The sequence below is a fragment of the Bactrocera latifrons genome, unplaced genomic scaffold (genome assembly GCF_001853355.1).
Source record: "Bactrocera latifrons isolate USDA-ARS-PBARC rearing strain unplaced genomic scaffold, ASM185335v1 scaffold_171, whole genome shotgun sequence".
Lineage (NCBI taxonomy): Eukaryota > Metazoa > Arthropoda > Insecta > Diptera > Tephritidae > Bactrocera > Bactrocera latifrons.
Window position 1 is genome coordinate 127,975 of NW_017535197.1, and position 13,678 is coordinate 141,652.

Genomic DNA, 13,678 nt, shown 5'->3' on the forward strand with positions numbered 1-13,678 from the left:
CATATTAAATCCATGTTAGGCATACCATTCGGTGCATTAAGCTAAACACCAATCGTAACGTGTAAATTGGCATTATAGTTTCCATTACAAATTCACCTATAAAATAAAAATTGGGGTAGGAAACTCTTATTTAGAGACGCGATTTTAGGCAATAAAATTCGGAGATAATAAAAGTAATGCTGCATTTTATAATAAAATATAATAATAATATAAAATAATATAATTATTTTATTATATTGTGATAATTTTCTTCGAAATAAACAAACAGCGTTCATAAGCAATATTCAAGTACGAAATTATAAAAAAATAAAACACTGTTAAGACATTTGTATACGCGATTGTGAAATAATTTAAAACGCATTCGACTGTATTTGTCTTCTAAAATTGCATCAGCAAATTACATTTGAAAAAAGTGAAAGGATTTCAGTATACCAAATAGTAAATAAAAAATCTCAGTTTTCTTTTGTTGCAAAAGACAATAGCTGAAATTGAAATAATTTTATTGTTCCAAACATTGTTATTAGTGAAAATTATATTTCTACAACTTTTCCTGGTGGATAGTAAACTTGTATTTACAGGTGTATGAATTTTCATGTAACTAAATTAATATGAACGAGCACTTGGCGCTCTTATTGGAATTCCTCTGTTGTGATATCAAGGAAATTGCAAAGTCAAAACAAAGAAGTTTTGTTGTTAACAACAACGAAATACTTTCTCTTATTTTACTAATCCTTCTTTTTGTATGGTCAAACCAATAGAGACGAAATGACGCGAATTATACATAATCGAAGTAAACAAAAATTGTTTCATGCAAACCCCGTAGGAAATAGAATTGGAAATAGCATTCTCACAGTGTACAAGTATATCTACATATATATATATGTATGTAAATAGAAACACAAAGCAACACATTTTGAGTGCTTTACTTCTGAAAAAATATTATTACAAAAACTGTTTTTAGTACGAATGTTTGTCTGATATTTTAAAATATAAAACTTTACTGTACAAAAATATTTTAAACTGATATTTTATTCTCGAACAGAAATTTTAAAGTTTCATGCTGAATTGACCAATTTTCAACTTTAATCAATGTGATATAATTACTATTGTAACAAAATCTGTATGTATGGGTATCAGATTGACAGTCACTTTAGTATTTATGTTTGCATTTATTGTACATCATTCTCTTCTTTGCATTCCCTATTTGTATTTGCCTACGTTTAATATCTAATGTTGCAATAAATCGATTTCTGCCTAACAGGCTAATGAAGAATTATTTGTAAAAGGAAAAACAAACGGGAACCCAAAATTTAGCGGGTAATTTAGCAAACAAATTTCAAAAGTACGAATATTGTGGTATCTAATGATAAATTTAACTTAAAAAAGAATTTAACAAAAAGCAAATAAAAAGCATACGTTTATTAAGTATTCGCAAAAATGAAATAAACCGAAGATTTCTGTCCATTCTTGGCATCAAACATAAATAAACAAGTCCCCAACTTTCAAGGTCACCAAAATACGTTATTAATTTTTTTTAGTAGTGTGCGGTTATATGGAAAACAATCCCAATTTTTGTGAATTGTGAAATTTGTCAAACCTTTTGTGTTTAGTACCTACTCAATCATTACACGTCATTTAAAAGTATAAGTTTACTAAACCTACATTAATACATACATAAGAGTTATAGTTTGTATGTATACAATACGTGTAATTATTAGGCTCTTTCAAATTAACTAGAAATGAAGCAAAAAAAAAAAAAACAACGTATTATCATCGAAATATGAAATATTTATATTCCCACGGTGTTATTCAGATTTACCAGCTTCTTATTTCTACAATTTCATGCATGCTTATGTAGTATATACCTTTTTTTTTTGAATAAAACTAGATAATATTGATATAATTTTATATTATTTATTTTTCATTTGACTCATTTGTATTTTTATTTGACGTTGATTTGCTTTATTTCTTCTTCAGGTTATGGACTGTGGGCTTATAAGTCTGTTCGATTCCGATGAAGGAAATCACGAAGCAGACAAATACAATAACAACCGTTCAGTTCGTGGCAATGGATCAAAGATTCGGAAAACTTCTGTAAAAGCAAAAGGTGGCACACATAAAAGAGCCATTGAAAGCGGAAGCAGCAGTAGCAGTGAAGGAGAAATAGATTTGCAAAATAATAAAATTATTATTGATTTTGATCAGGGCATTTTACCACCCGAACCACAGTTGGGAAATATTGAGTACAAACTGAAATTAATTAGTCCATCGAAGCATCGCTTCGAACATCTTGTAACTCAAATGAAATGGAGACTGCGCGAAGGAAATGGTGAAGCTGTTTACGAAATCGGCGTATCTGACTCAGGCCACTTACATGGGCTTAATGAAAAAGACATGAGTGCCTCCCTGGCCACACTTAAGCAAATGGCGCAAAAATTAGGGGCTAGTACCTCAGTTTTACGACGAAAATATATAGCAACCCGACGATCCGTTGCCGAAGTTTTAGTTCGTAAAATACCTGATGATCAACATAATATAGAAATTCGTGTGGCTGTACTGGGGGGCGCGGAGGCAGGGAAATCCACATTACTAGGTGTTCTTACGCAAGGGGAATTCGACAATGGCCGTGGTTTGGCACGGCTTATTATGTTTAGACATATGCACGAAATACAATCGGGTCGAACTTCAAGTATTTCACACGAAACTCTTGGCTTCGATTCGCAGGTGAGAAGACATTTCAACAACATCTAAAAATTCAATAAAAAAATATTAAAGAATATTAAATGTATCTCAATACAGGGCACAATCATAAACTACAAATATAATGAATTGACGACTGCCGAGGAGATTAGCGACCGCTCCACAAAACTGGTAACGTTTCTAGACTTGGCTGGTCATAGACGCTACATGCGAACAACAGTGCAGGCACTGTTGGGCTACTCTCCGCACTATGCCATGTTGGTAGTGTCAGCAGGCAGCGGTTGTACTGGTACTAGTAAGGAGCATCTTTCTATTGTCCGAGCCCTGGATATGCCGTTCTTCATTGTTGTTACCAAGACCGATATAACAAGCCCGGAACAAACAGTACAAGAATTAAGGCAGGTTCTTACATCAGTAGGATGTCGGAAGCTACCATTTATTGTCACAAATGCTGATGAGGCTATCTCAGCAGCATCTAATCAAGTTTCCGAAAATATTGTTCCCATTTTTTGTGTTTCAAACGTGACAGGAGCAGGACTTAGTCTCGTTACAAAGTTTCTCTACGTTCTATCACCCAGTATTAGTAATCTGGAAAAAGAACGTCTAGAACAGGAATCAAGTGAATTTCATATTGATGAGATTTTTCGAGTAACCGAAGTTGGTCCAGTAGTTGGCGGTTTACTCGTAAAAGGAGTACTAACGGAAAACATGCAAATGAAAATTGGACCTTTACATGACGGTAGCTTTCATACTGTTAATGTGCACACAATTCATCGGAACAAAGCTCCATGCAGGATGGTACGAGCGGGGCAAAGTGCCTCTTTATCATTCATCCCAAACCAGACGCTGCCTCCACTTAGAAGTGGAATGACGTTGTTGGGCGATACTGGCGATCCTGAAGAGGAACCATATGGTACACTCCTTTTTCAAGTAATGTTTTAAAATAACTTTAGTATACTTCAATATTGTGCTAATTTTGTTTTTCTTAATATTTTAGGCGGAAGTGTCTGTTCTCTTTCACGCTACAGCAATTTACGTAGGCTTTCAGACGACTATACACATAAGCAGTATACGGCAAACTGCAATTATTCGAGCAATAGAGGAGCGCGAAAAAATGGGTACCAATGATAGTGCTTTGGTTTTGTTTGAATTCGTTGGACATCCTGAGTATGTTCGACCAGGCGTACGGATGCTATTTCGTGAAGGCACAAGTAAGGGCATCGGTGTAGTTACGAAAGTTTTCCCTCTCAACAAATCAGCCGGATAAATTTTTTTCAAAATTAAACTGAAACTTGACTTGAAAAATAGTTAGGTTTTATAAATGTTACATTTACCTATACCTCAATCACTATAATATAATTAATTAGATTTTTATAATCTGCATATGATTGAAAGTGGATTAAATTTTTACGAAAATACTTCAAACAAGTTTGAGAGTTCTAGTCATAGATTTTCTGGTCTAGACATACTTTATAGGATTTAAAATTCGAACATGATCTAAAGATATTACTGTACATATTGTAACTCAAAAAAATATTTTCGAATAATCTTTTTTAAAAGCTCAACTAAAAAACAATTTTGATTGTATTTTCCAAATTACATAGAAAAACTTCTTTGAACAAGATTATGTATATATTTATAGAAATCTATAGCATTTTAATTCGGTGAATTTATACATATCACGAATGACTCATCGTTGTCGGTTGTCATTTAATTTGCAAAATTTTATAGCTACCAGTTGCAAATGTTACATGTAAATTTGTGTGTGATATATTTTCATTTAGTTTGAGGTCATAAAATACCAGCGTCACAAGAAAAAGTATAAGAAGTTATCATATTTTGACAGTAATACCCCCATAAATTCTTATGCACATATTTATTACTATGTTGACTGTTCTTTTCGACTTTAATAAAAAGTGTGAAATTCTACCCTAATGAATGTTAATTTTTTATTATAAAGAAAAATTTATTTAATACATCGTAAGATATAAATTACAACATATTTCAATCCGTAGTTTTTGAACTGGGATTCGATTGCAGATTATCAGATTTCGCTTTGTCTTCTATTTCAATTGCTTTCGCTGTTACAACAGATTTAAATCTAAACAGCACGGGTATTTCACCTAAGGTGGGATTTCCGTTAGATTCTAACAATCTTATCCAGGACAATAATGAGTCTTTTGTGGATGTACCAGTTGCACAAATTGCAAAAATTGTACCATCCTCTTGTTGATGTACAGAACGGTTTTTACTAACTGCATTTTTGGATCGAGGAATCGCGGAGCCAAAGAATGGCGCTTTTAACCGCGATACGTCTAAAAATTTATAGATTTTAATTTATTTAAATATCCTATAATAGAAACAAAAATAATCATACCATCCTGATCTTCTTGTTCTTCTTGAAGACTTTGTAGGTAGTTTGGATCTGGATCAGCTCGTAACGTAAAGTAATTTATTGAGCGATTTCGTAACCAAATCAAGAAGGGACCTTCTATATAAACGGCTTTATCGCGGGGATGATCTCTTAATAGTTGTGACTGTTCTGCACTCATGCCACTTACGATCCACGTATCATCAATAGAATCCTGGACATTTTTGGTTTCATATACAGAGATCTTTGATCGCAAATCTACTGTACACATACGCTCTACAGCCAACTGAGCGATATTTAGTGTATCATCAGGTATAGGGTTTGGTAGAGGCCATGGTGATAAGTTTTTAAACTTTGGCATCCAATACATCATTCTCCAATACTTACGTAATGGGTGTCCTCGTCGTCCAAATACATTTAACAACATAGCTTCCATTTCATAATCAGGTATTACACCCAGATCTTCCATTTGTTCTAACAGATCTATTATGCACTGTTGTTGTTTGGGATAATGCATGAATTCGGCTTGAAAAACATTAGTGGGAATAAATTTTCCTTTCGGCATAACGTTAATTAAAGCTTTGTACACTTCTATATCATGTTCAACGCCAAAATCTGCCATGTTTCGGAGAGCAGCATAAATAAACTCGACATGATTCCGCCGATGAACGTCACGCTCTTCGAAAATCTCCAACATCGCTAAGTAGGATTCCTTGGTTTTATTTGTCACATTGGCAAAAGGATTTTGAATAGCGGGAAGCGGTGGCTTTCGTATATTACTCTTCCCTCTGCCCCTTCCTGCACTATCATCATTTTGTGCCTGGCTTTCGTTCTCACTTTTTGTACAATAGAAGGCTTTACTAGTTTCTGAATACCATGTGGTTGATACGTTTTGAAATGAATTACCATTATATTTTAACTGCCCTCTAAACACATTTGCAAGTTTTCGTATCATTACTAATAATTATTCATTAAGGTATTTCCTACACCTTTATTTCCATTTATAAAAATTAATCAACAAAATGATTAAATAACCCGGCGGATTTTATTATTCTAGTTACCGATCAGCTGCTTGAATTCTGAGTTGCATTGAAAGACTCCTATTTTGTATAATATAATTCTGTTTAGTTAATTTTAAAATATATATTTTTACTATTATAATGTAATATTGATTGCAAGAATAGATTGGGTAACAACGAGCAATGAATTAATAATTAGTTTGATTACTTAAAAACAAGAACATATAACTTTCTAATATACTAATAAAGCTGTTGAATAAATGATGTTGATTGAAAATATTCAAATTATATACTAAAACATTTTTGTAAAAGTTATTTAAATAAATGAACTTAAGATTGAATGGTCGTAAAGTTCTAAATAGACAACTGAGGACATACGGAAAAGGGGGTAGATTACAAATTGAAACTGCAATTGTAATAGATTTTTGGCAATAATGTCCGAATATTTATTACATAGACAGTTTCATATGCTTATTTTCCAAACATTATTTGTTTAGTGAATACCTGTAGTCGTTTTGTTTTTTGTTGTTCTTTCATAGAAATTTGCAAATGTTAATAGCACATACATTAACATACATCTAAATGTACGAAAAAGTGTTTAAGATATACATGAGTAAATATATTGAAAGTATACAATATAATATCAACAGAATTAAGTGTGAGGATTAAATATGAGTTGAATCAAATAAATACGGTGAAGTAATTTTTAGAAAGGTCAGCAATTTTAATGGCATTTGGAAATTACTCGGTTAAATACACAAAGGATATATGTGCATTAAAAGGAATATAAATATTAGAAAAGTCACTCAATTTCGGACTTCATTACGGCCTTACCTATGCATTGGTATTACAATTTTTTGGTGCGACGGCCTTATCTAATGGTCCTGGCCGTGGCCGTTTTATGCATAGCTTGCATCACTGTATCCGTGACCATGAATTCGATACCAGACTTTAGTGATCCCACGTTGGTATGTGTAAATTATTTACTTAACTATAATATTATATGTTTATTTAGCTATTCTATATGAAAGTGTTTACGCAAATTTTTTTCTATAACCCACTTATTTAAAATATTATATGCATTACTTTTTAAAGTGTATCGGATTTCGGTAGGAGGTGGCTTCATCCTGTCCTGTCACAAACATAAGACAAATTTATTCGATATATTTCCACCTTAATTCATATTTATTTATACATACTGTTTTATTTATAAAAAGTTTCACTTCTGCTTTAGTAGAAAGCATATCCTTCACGATTTGAGTTCAATATAATCTTCAGTTTTTTTTTTAGAATAACTTGAATAGTGTAAGATATTTACATAGTTATTGCAAAAATGTTTTCATTACATATCTTAACCGTGATTGCAGGGATTTGAAACACGAGGTACAGCGTTAGGAAAACGTCTAAGCGCTTGGAATAATTTAATACAGGAGACTGGACCCTCTGGTAGTCTGGTGACAGACCCAAATGATTTGCTGTTTTACAATAAGAATAACTATCATCATTTAAAAAATATGCGGAAACATCAACGACACAATCGAACTCACAAACGTAAAAATCGAAAAAAGCCCAAAAACCCAAAACACCATAACAAAGAATTACACCTGAGTAAGAAGATAATTTCGTTGCAAAATCGGTTTAATATAACAAATCGTAAGAGTAATGACACCGATCTTTTGCCAACTCAATGGAATGGTGATAGTGGCGTCTTTCGGGATTATGAGATTACAAATGATTCACTGTCAAGCTTGGAACAACTAAATCGGAGTGAACATTTTGAATACGGTCGTAATACCACATCCATTGATGAAGACTACCACCGAGAAAAGGTGCAGTCTAAAAAGAGTACTTGGAACATAATCAAACAAGCTCGATTTCCGCCAAACGGAAATACTGGGCCACATGTTGAAGGTTACTTTTGTGATTCACCATCCAAAGATTACTCCCACTTTGTAGTTGAGCGTATAGGTCCTAATGATACGGATTCACTTTTTGATCTTTATGGTTTGCTAGCCATGTGTCAATTACAGAATCAAATTATTGCTATACCAAGTTATGGTGAATTTTGCCAAAGAGAAGAACTCACTGACACCTGTTGTCGCCCATGGTCACTACCCAATTATGCTGCACTTCTGGTCAATAAGAGCTCTTGCTTTGATTTAAATGTATAAATCCGTTTTATTATTATGAATTTTTTTTTTTGCAAAGTTTCATTATTTTTCAGACTACGGACGTTGTCACGCTACAAAATTTATTGGTGATGTGTTTCGAATATTATCACGACTTAAAGTTAAGTAATGATTGCAGCGAGTTTAGCCCCTGTCAAGCGCCAAGCGAATGTACCCACGGAAATATTGTTTATAATATTTTACATTTTTTGACCGATTACAATTTCATTCGTATGAATGTAAGTAAAATTAATTAACATAGTCAAATTGAAATTTAACATTCACTACATTTAACAGGACACAACAGTATTTATGAAATATGCAATGATATTTGTACCTGTAGCATCTACATCAAAAATTCTTCCATTATTTCATGAATGGGAAGATACGTAAGTATATAATTTTATACAAGAGTTATATAACGTACCAACATACAGGAATTTTATATATATACACATCTATTAAACTCGACGTAATGTATATCTATCAATTGGCGCGTCTCTGGTTTGTTTCTTTTTTGATTGCTCGATTGCAGGAATATTGTAGCTAACTTGATAAGTAGTTACTCCCGTTATATACAATTTATTTATTTCGTCATGAAATTTATCCCTCTCGTGTTTTGGCATCATACCATACAGAACATCTTTGAATCGTTCCAGTTCTTTTACGCGATTGTAGTAAGTACCGTAAGTGGTTTCGTAATATTTCAAGTTACTCTTTTCGTGTGCTGTTCTTAAGAAACGTTGAGACTCCTTCTTGGAATAAAAATAATTTGGTGAATAGGTTACCATATATGTACTTTTTTCTAAATCTCTTAACATTTTTTCAATTAATTTAGTGTCAACATCGGGACATCTAAAAAACATTTTAAACAATTCTTTTTTGCAGTTCTCCAAACGTTTTACAAAATCTTTATATTCCTCCATGCCAACCGTAGTTTTAGGCCATACTTTGCTTTTTGCTTGGATGCCATTTGTCTGTAAGGGAAACCAATAGTAATTGCTTATAAGCGGTTCATCAGGTTGCTCAATTTTCGGGGCTCTATTAGCAAAATTATTTGACTTCCTGGTTCTGAAGTCAAACTTGTACGTGGTCAAATGATTTCCGCAACAATCCAACATTTTCCAACCAACTAAGAGTATTGTCCAAGAGCACAAAAATAAGCTATAATGTAGTTTTAATATTATATCACAGAATTTATGTAGATAAAATTTTTTGTTATGAGTTTATATTAAATATAAATGTAATTGCTTTCATATAAATTTTTTTTCCATTTTTTCAGTGAATTAAAAAATGAACTTGTTCAGGTAGTGTCAATGGACTTGGGACTTGAAAATGAACTATTTAATGAGTCGTTGCTTACGGACGTTTGGCTGGTCTCATTAGGCGGCATCTTCGTTATGACATGTATTTGGTTGTATACTACGTCGATTTTCGTTACGTTGATGGTCTGTGTAGCAGTGCTGTTTTCATTGGGTTTAGCATATTTTGCCTATACTTTGGTCTTTAAAATGTCATTCTTTCCATATATGAACTTATTGGCTGTGGTTGTAATAATAGGTAAATAAATTTATTTCTTTCCTTATGATATTTAAAAATAGTTTGCAACAAAGTATTTTAAAATTTATTTTCAGGTATTGGGGCTGACAATGCATTTCTTTTCGTAAAGATTTGGCAATGCGTTCTAGCAGAGCGTTTCACCAAGTCAGCAAAGTCAACCTCTTCTACTCACGCAACACCAATTGTTGAGGGCGGAAGTGAGCACACCGAAACTCTGCAGAACTTAATGGCATCCGCATTTCATCATTCAGCATTATCAATGTTTGTATCTTCGCTAACCACTGCTACAGCTTTCTTTTCGTCGTATACTAGCTCCATAACGGCTATTAAATGCTTTGGGTAAGATACATTTTTTTGTTTTCAATACAATTTTGCGACTTTATTCTTTATATTTTATTAATATATTTTTATATTTGCAAAACTGTCTTGATTAATATTTATTTTTTAATGAATTTATAGTGTATTTGCGGGAACGGTAGCTGTAACTAATTATTTCCTTATGATAACTTGGCTGCCTGCTGTCGTCTGCATAATGGAACGCTTATCTGCTTGTGCAAGTTGCAATAGTAAACTTCCAATACAAAAGCTCTTGCTTATGTGCAATAAGTCAATTACAAAGTTCTGTCATCTATATGAGACAGCTATAACGAAGGCTGTGATGAATTATTCAATAATATGGATATGCTTATTTGGTAATATAAAGCTTTCTAAATATAAAAATGGATATATTATTTAATATTTAATATTTAAAAAAATTATTAAATTGTTTAAGAAGATGCATAGTTAAAATAATTGTAATTGATTTTCATAGGTACGATAGGATTATGCAGCACAGTTATTGTATTGTATGCGCCTGGGCTGCAGTTGCCGGATACCGACCATTTTCAACTATTTTCAAGTAGCCATCCATTCGAAATCTATAATAGTAAAATGAAAAATGAGTTTTGGTTTGAGAAATCGATGTCGGTAAGTACTTCAAAATGAATTATAATTCGATACTAGCGATGTTTAATAAACCCACAAATATTCCGTTTCGATATAATCTTTATCTTTTTAAGGCTTATGAAAATTTTAAATTACCAATGCGCTTCGTTTGGGGTATACAACCAGTTGATGATGGCGACTACACTGATCCTTTTTCCCATGGGAACTTGTATTTTGACAATAGTTTTAATATATCTACAAAGGCTGCTCAAGTTTGGTTGCTAGATTTCTGTAAAAAAATAAGAAAACAGCCATTCTATGAAATTACTTTTGGTTTATTATTGCCGAATTGCTTCATTGAAAATTTTATATCCCTAATGGATCGCATGTGAGTTAAATAATATAATAAATCTGACATTTATTTTTAAAAAACAAATATCTTAATGTATCGTGTATTTTATTTTACGTGAAAATGTAATTTATTTCCAGGTGTATAGATGGTATGGATAATACGGATCGCACACCTTGTTGCGACGTATCAAAGTTTCCTTTCGAGCCACACGTCTTCGATATTTGCTTGCCACAAAGTATGTCCTCGCTTTACGCTACTCCGCGGGAGTACTACACTCCTGGTGTTGCCGGGCCGAGATTCTTGGCCGACAGGCGAAGCAATTCAATACTACAAACTCATAATGAAATTTCAATTAGTAATACATCACAACATGTTACGCTGGCACCACCACAAGTAAAAGCCTTGGTGCTAGAGTTCGAATCGAATGTGGCCTACACAACGGCCTACACGGAAGTCAAAAAATTTGTACAATCAGTGGAGCTGTGGCTTGCCAACGAGTTGCGGGAGGCACCGCCGGAAATGCAGGGCGGTTGGTTTACCAGTGAACTTAAGTTCTTTGACACCCAAAGTACACTTAGTCACGATACGTTAGTAGCGATTTCAGTTGCTATGAGTGCTTCGCTGTTGGTTTTACTTTTAGTTACTTTAAATGTTTTAGTATCTTTATATGCGGTGATTACAGTTTTACTTACAATTTTTACGACGGTGTCAATACTAATTTTACTCGGTTGGAAATTAAATGTGCTTGAAAGTATAGCTGTGAGCACTGCCATCGGATTGGCAGTCGATTTCAGCTTACACTACGGTATACATTATCGCATGTCGCCGACAAAGGAGCGTCTGGCCGCTAGCCAATTCACCTTATCACGGATTGTGGGGCCAACGTCTATGGCAGCAATCACTACAGGTGCTGCTGGTGCTTTAATGCTGGCGTCTAACGTACTGCCATATATACAGATTGGTTTATTTTTGGTTATTGTAATGGTTGTCAGCTGGTTATATGGTACATTTTTTCTTATGAGCCTGCTAAAAACGGCTGGTCCGCAATACGGTTTCATGCAATTCAGTTATCCGTTAATGAATAAAGGATCGTCAACTACTGGCAATAAGTACTATGAAAGGTAAGACCTAACGCAATTAAAAAATTAACATACTTACACTTTCAAAATACATATTCAAATTATATTTCAATGCATATATTTACAAAAATAGTATGTATTTTATTTTCTAATTCAGAAAACAAAGTCAAGTAATTGCGAGCGAACAGTTATTAACACCGTCAAGTTCCGCTGTCGGCGAACTAATAAACTCGGAAACCCATGAACTCGAGTCACTCACATCAAGTTCATTAATTAAAACTATTTCTGGTACAGAAAGCTCTCATCCGCTGAGTGTTGATTTCGAACATTCATTCAATAATAAACACGATATTACCAGCGCCAATTTTTCTACCGTCAACGATCACAAGAGTCCGTCTATTGAAAGTCCTGAGTTACATGTTACAAACTAAGATACCTATGCAACAATTTTTGGTAAACTGTATACGATCATTTGCATGCATACATATTTACTAATATTAATGTTTATATTAATTAGAACTTACCATGCTTTACGCAACTAAAAGCACAAATTGCATATGTACTATATAGTTAATATTTTCGAGGTAATGAATAAAATATTAATTGTTTGTTACTAGCATTTAATTGCTAACTTACATATTTGAATCAGTACAGATTCGCTAAATATTTGTAAAACGTATTAAAAAACTTAATATGTAGATTAAAAATTAAAGATTTTTTATAAGCAGACCTCCCACGGTGAATGGCTCTAACTCAAACTGCTACCCATTTAAGTGGTTTATATATCCGGCAACACAAGTTAAATACCCTATATTATATCATGTAGTATTATTTAAGTGTTAAAATTCGTAAGGCCTAGTTATTTAATGAAAAAAAAAATAAACACGTTAAGAAGTATAGTTAGTCTTCCGTTAGCAATCATAACCAAATAAATTTAATTTAGTTCTATCGAGTACCTTACTATTTTAAAGCAGCTACGGCTACTTGAGCTCTCGAGCGAGGCGAGTTTCTTTGCTCTCCCGTGTACACAATACACCATTCAGTACTTGTTGATCAGACTTCATACGAGGACCAATCACAAAGCTGTACACGCACAGCACGCTAAAATATATTTAAAAATTAATGACAAATCGATTTTTTTTTAACTTTGTTTTCTATGAAAATTATTTAAAAAAATATATAAACAAGCAATTTATATTTTAATTTTAATATTACATATGTTCAGTATTTTGAGGTTCTGCGGTCAGATATAAATCAGTTTTAACCAATATTAAAATTTTTTTCCACTTATGTTCCATTTTATTTCGTGTTTCATTCATGCCACTGTAAATTTCCGAAAATGTTGTTACGTTATTTTACATTTCAGGTGACGATATGTATTTGTGTAACCGTTAGGTTGACGTTGGTCATAGTCGTTTTACAATTAAAAACAAATTTAGACGAAATTGTGTGGCTTTCCAAATTTTTAGTTCCTACAAAATTTTCTCTTCCGATTTTATTTATAA

At 33.0% G+C, this 13,678-nt stretch overlaps 4 protein-coding genes across 11 annotated transcripts; 2 read left to right on the top strand and 2 right to left on the bottom strand.

The window, feature by feature from the left end:
* Window positions 1-107: 107 nt before the first annotated feature.
* Window positions 108-4,635, top strand: LOC108966930 (GTP-binding protein 2). Of its 8 annotated transcripts, none has more exons than XM_018930089.1 (4): window positions 108-173; window positions 1,978-2,724; window positions 2,800-3,630; window positions 3,698-3,967. In XM_018930089.1, exons 2-4 carry the CDS (start codon window positions 1,981-1,983, stop codon window positions 3,965-3,967), a joined length of 1,845 nt encoding a protein of 614 aa, XP_018785634.1. In that variant the 5' UTR covers window positions 108-173; window positions 1,978-1,980. The 8 variants fall into 8 exon arrangements, with proteins under 8 accessions (XP_018785634.1, XP_018785633.1, XP_018785636.1 ...); XM_018930088.1 differs by lacking the exon at window positions 108-173 and adding an exon at window positions 205-288; XM_018930091.1 differs by lacking the exon at window positions 108-173 and adding an exon at window positions 304-438.
* On the bottom strand, window positions 4,628-6,140 carry LOC108966932 (evolutionarily conserved signaling intermediate in Toll pathway, mitochondrial). The gene is made up of 2 exons (XM_018930092.1): window positions 5,078-6,140; window positions 4,628-5,015 (listed from the first exon to the last, which is right to left on the bottom strand). The coding sequence occupies exons 1-2, from the start codon at window positions 6,024-6,026 to the stop codon at window positions 4,705-4,707; spliced, it is 1,260 nt and encodes a 419-aa protein (XP_018785637.1). The 5' UTR covers window positions 6,027-6,140; the 3' UTR covers window positions 4,628-4,704.
* A 786-nt stretch (window positions 6,141-6,926) lies between these two features.
* On the top strand, window positions 6,927-13,343 carry LOC108966933 (protein dispatched). Its single transcript, XM_018930093.1, has 11 exons — window positions 6,927-7,058; window positions 7,458-8,255; window positions 8,315-8,497; window positions 8,556-8,647; window positions 9,541-9,818; window positions 9,893-10,157; window positions 10,278-10,510; window positions 10,630-10,784; window positions 10,877-11,130; window positions 11,232-12,215; window positions 12,331-13,343. The coding sequence occupies exons 1-11, from the start codon at window positions 6,927-6,929 to the stop codon at window positions 12,602-12,604; spliced, it is 3,648 nt and encodes a 1,215-aa protein (XP_018785638.1). The 3' UTR covers window positions 12,605-13,343.
* On the bottom strand, window positions 8,634-9,487 carry LOC108966934. Its single transcript, XM_018930095.1, has one exon. It carries the CDS (start codon window positions 9,377-9,379, stop codon window positions 8,720-8,722), a length of 660 nt encoding a protein of 219 aa, XP_018785640.1. The 5' UTR covers window positions 9,380-9,487; the 3' UTR covers window positions 8,634-8,719.
* Window positions 13,344-13,678: the final 335 nt, after the last annotated feature.

Bases quoted from the DNA above. Each gene is read 5' to 3' on its own strand.
- LOC108966930 (XM_018930084.1), top strand. The intron at 2,725-2,799 runs GTGAGAAGACAT...ATCTCAATACAG, and splicing joins CTCTTGGCTTCGATTCGCAG to GGCACAATCATAAACTACAA. The intron at 3,631-3,697 runs GTAATGTTTTAA...TTAATATTTTAG, and splicing joins ATGGTACACTCCTTTTTCAA to GCGGAAGTGTCTGTTCTCTT.
- LOC108966932 (XM_018930092.1), bottom strand. From the start codon at position 6,026: ATGATACGAAAACTTGCAAATGTGTTTAGAGGGCAGTTAAAATATAAT. The intron at 5,016-5,077 runs GTATGATTATTT...ATAAATTTTTAG, and splicing joins AGAACAAGAAGATCAGGATG to ACGTATCGCGGTTAAAAGCG.
- LOC108966933 (XM_018930093.1), top strand. From the start codon at position 6,927: ATGCATTGGTATTACAATTTTTTGGTGCGACGGCCTTATCTAATGGTC. The intron at 8,648-9,540 runs GTAAGTATATAA...CCATTTTTTCAG, and splicing joins TTTCATGAATGGGAAGATAC to TGAATTAAAAAATGAACTTG. The intron at 10,511-10,629 runs GTAATATAAAGC...TGATTTTCATAG, and splicing joins AATATGGATATGCTTATTTG to GTACGATAGGATTATGCAGC.
- LOC108966934 (XM_018930095.1), bottom strand. From the start codon at position 9,379: ATGTTGGATTGTTGCGGAAATCATTTGACCACGTACAAGTTTGACTTC.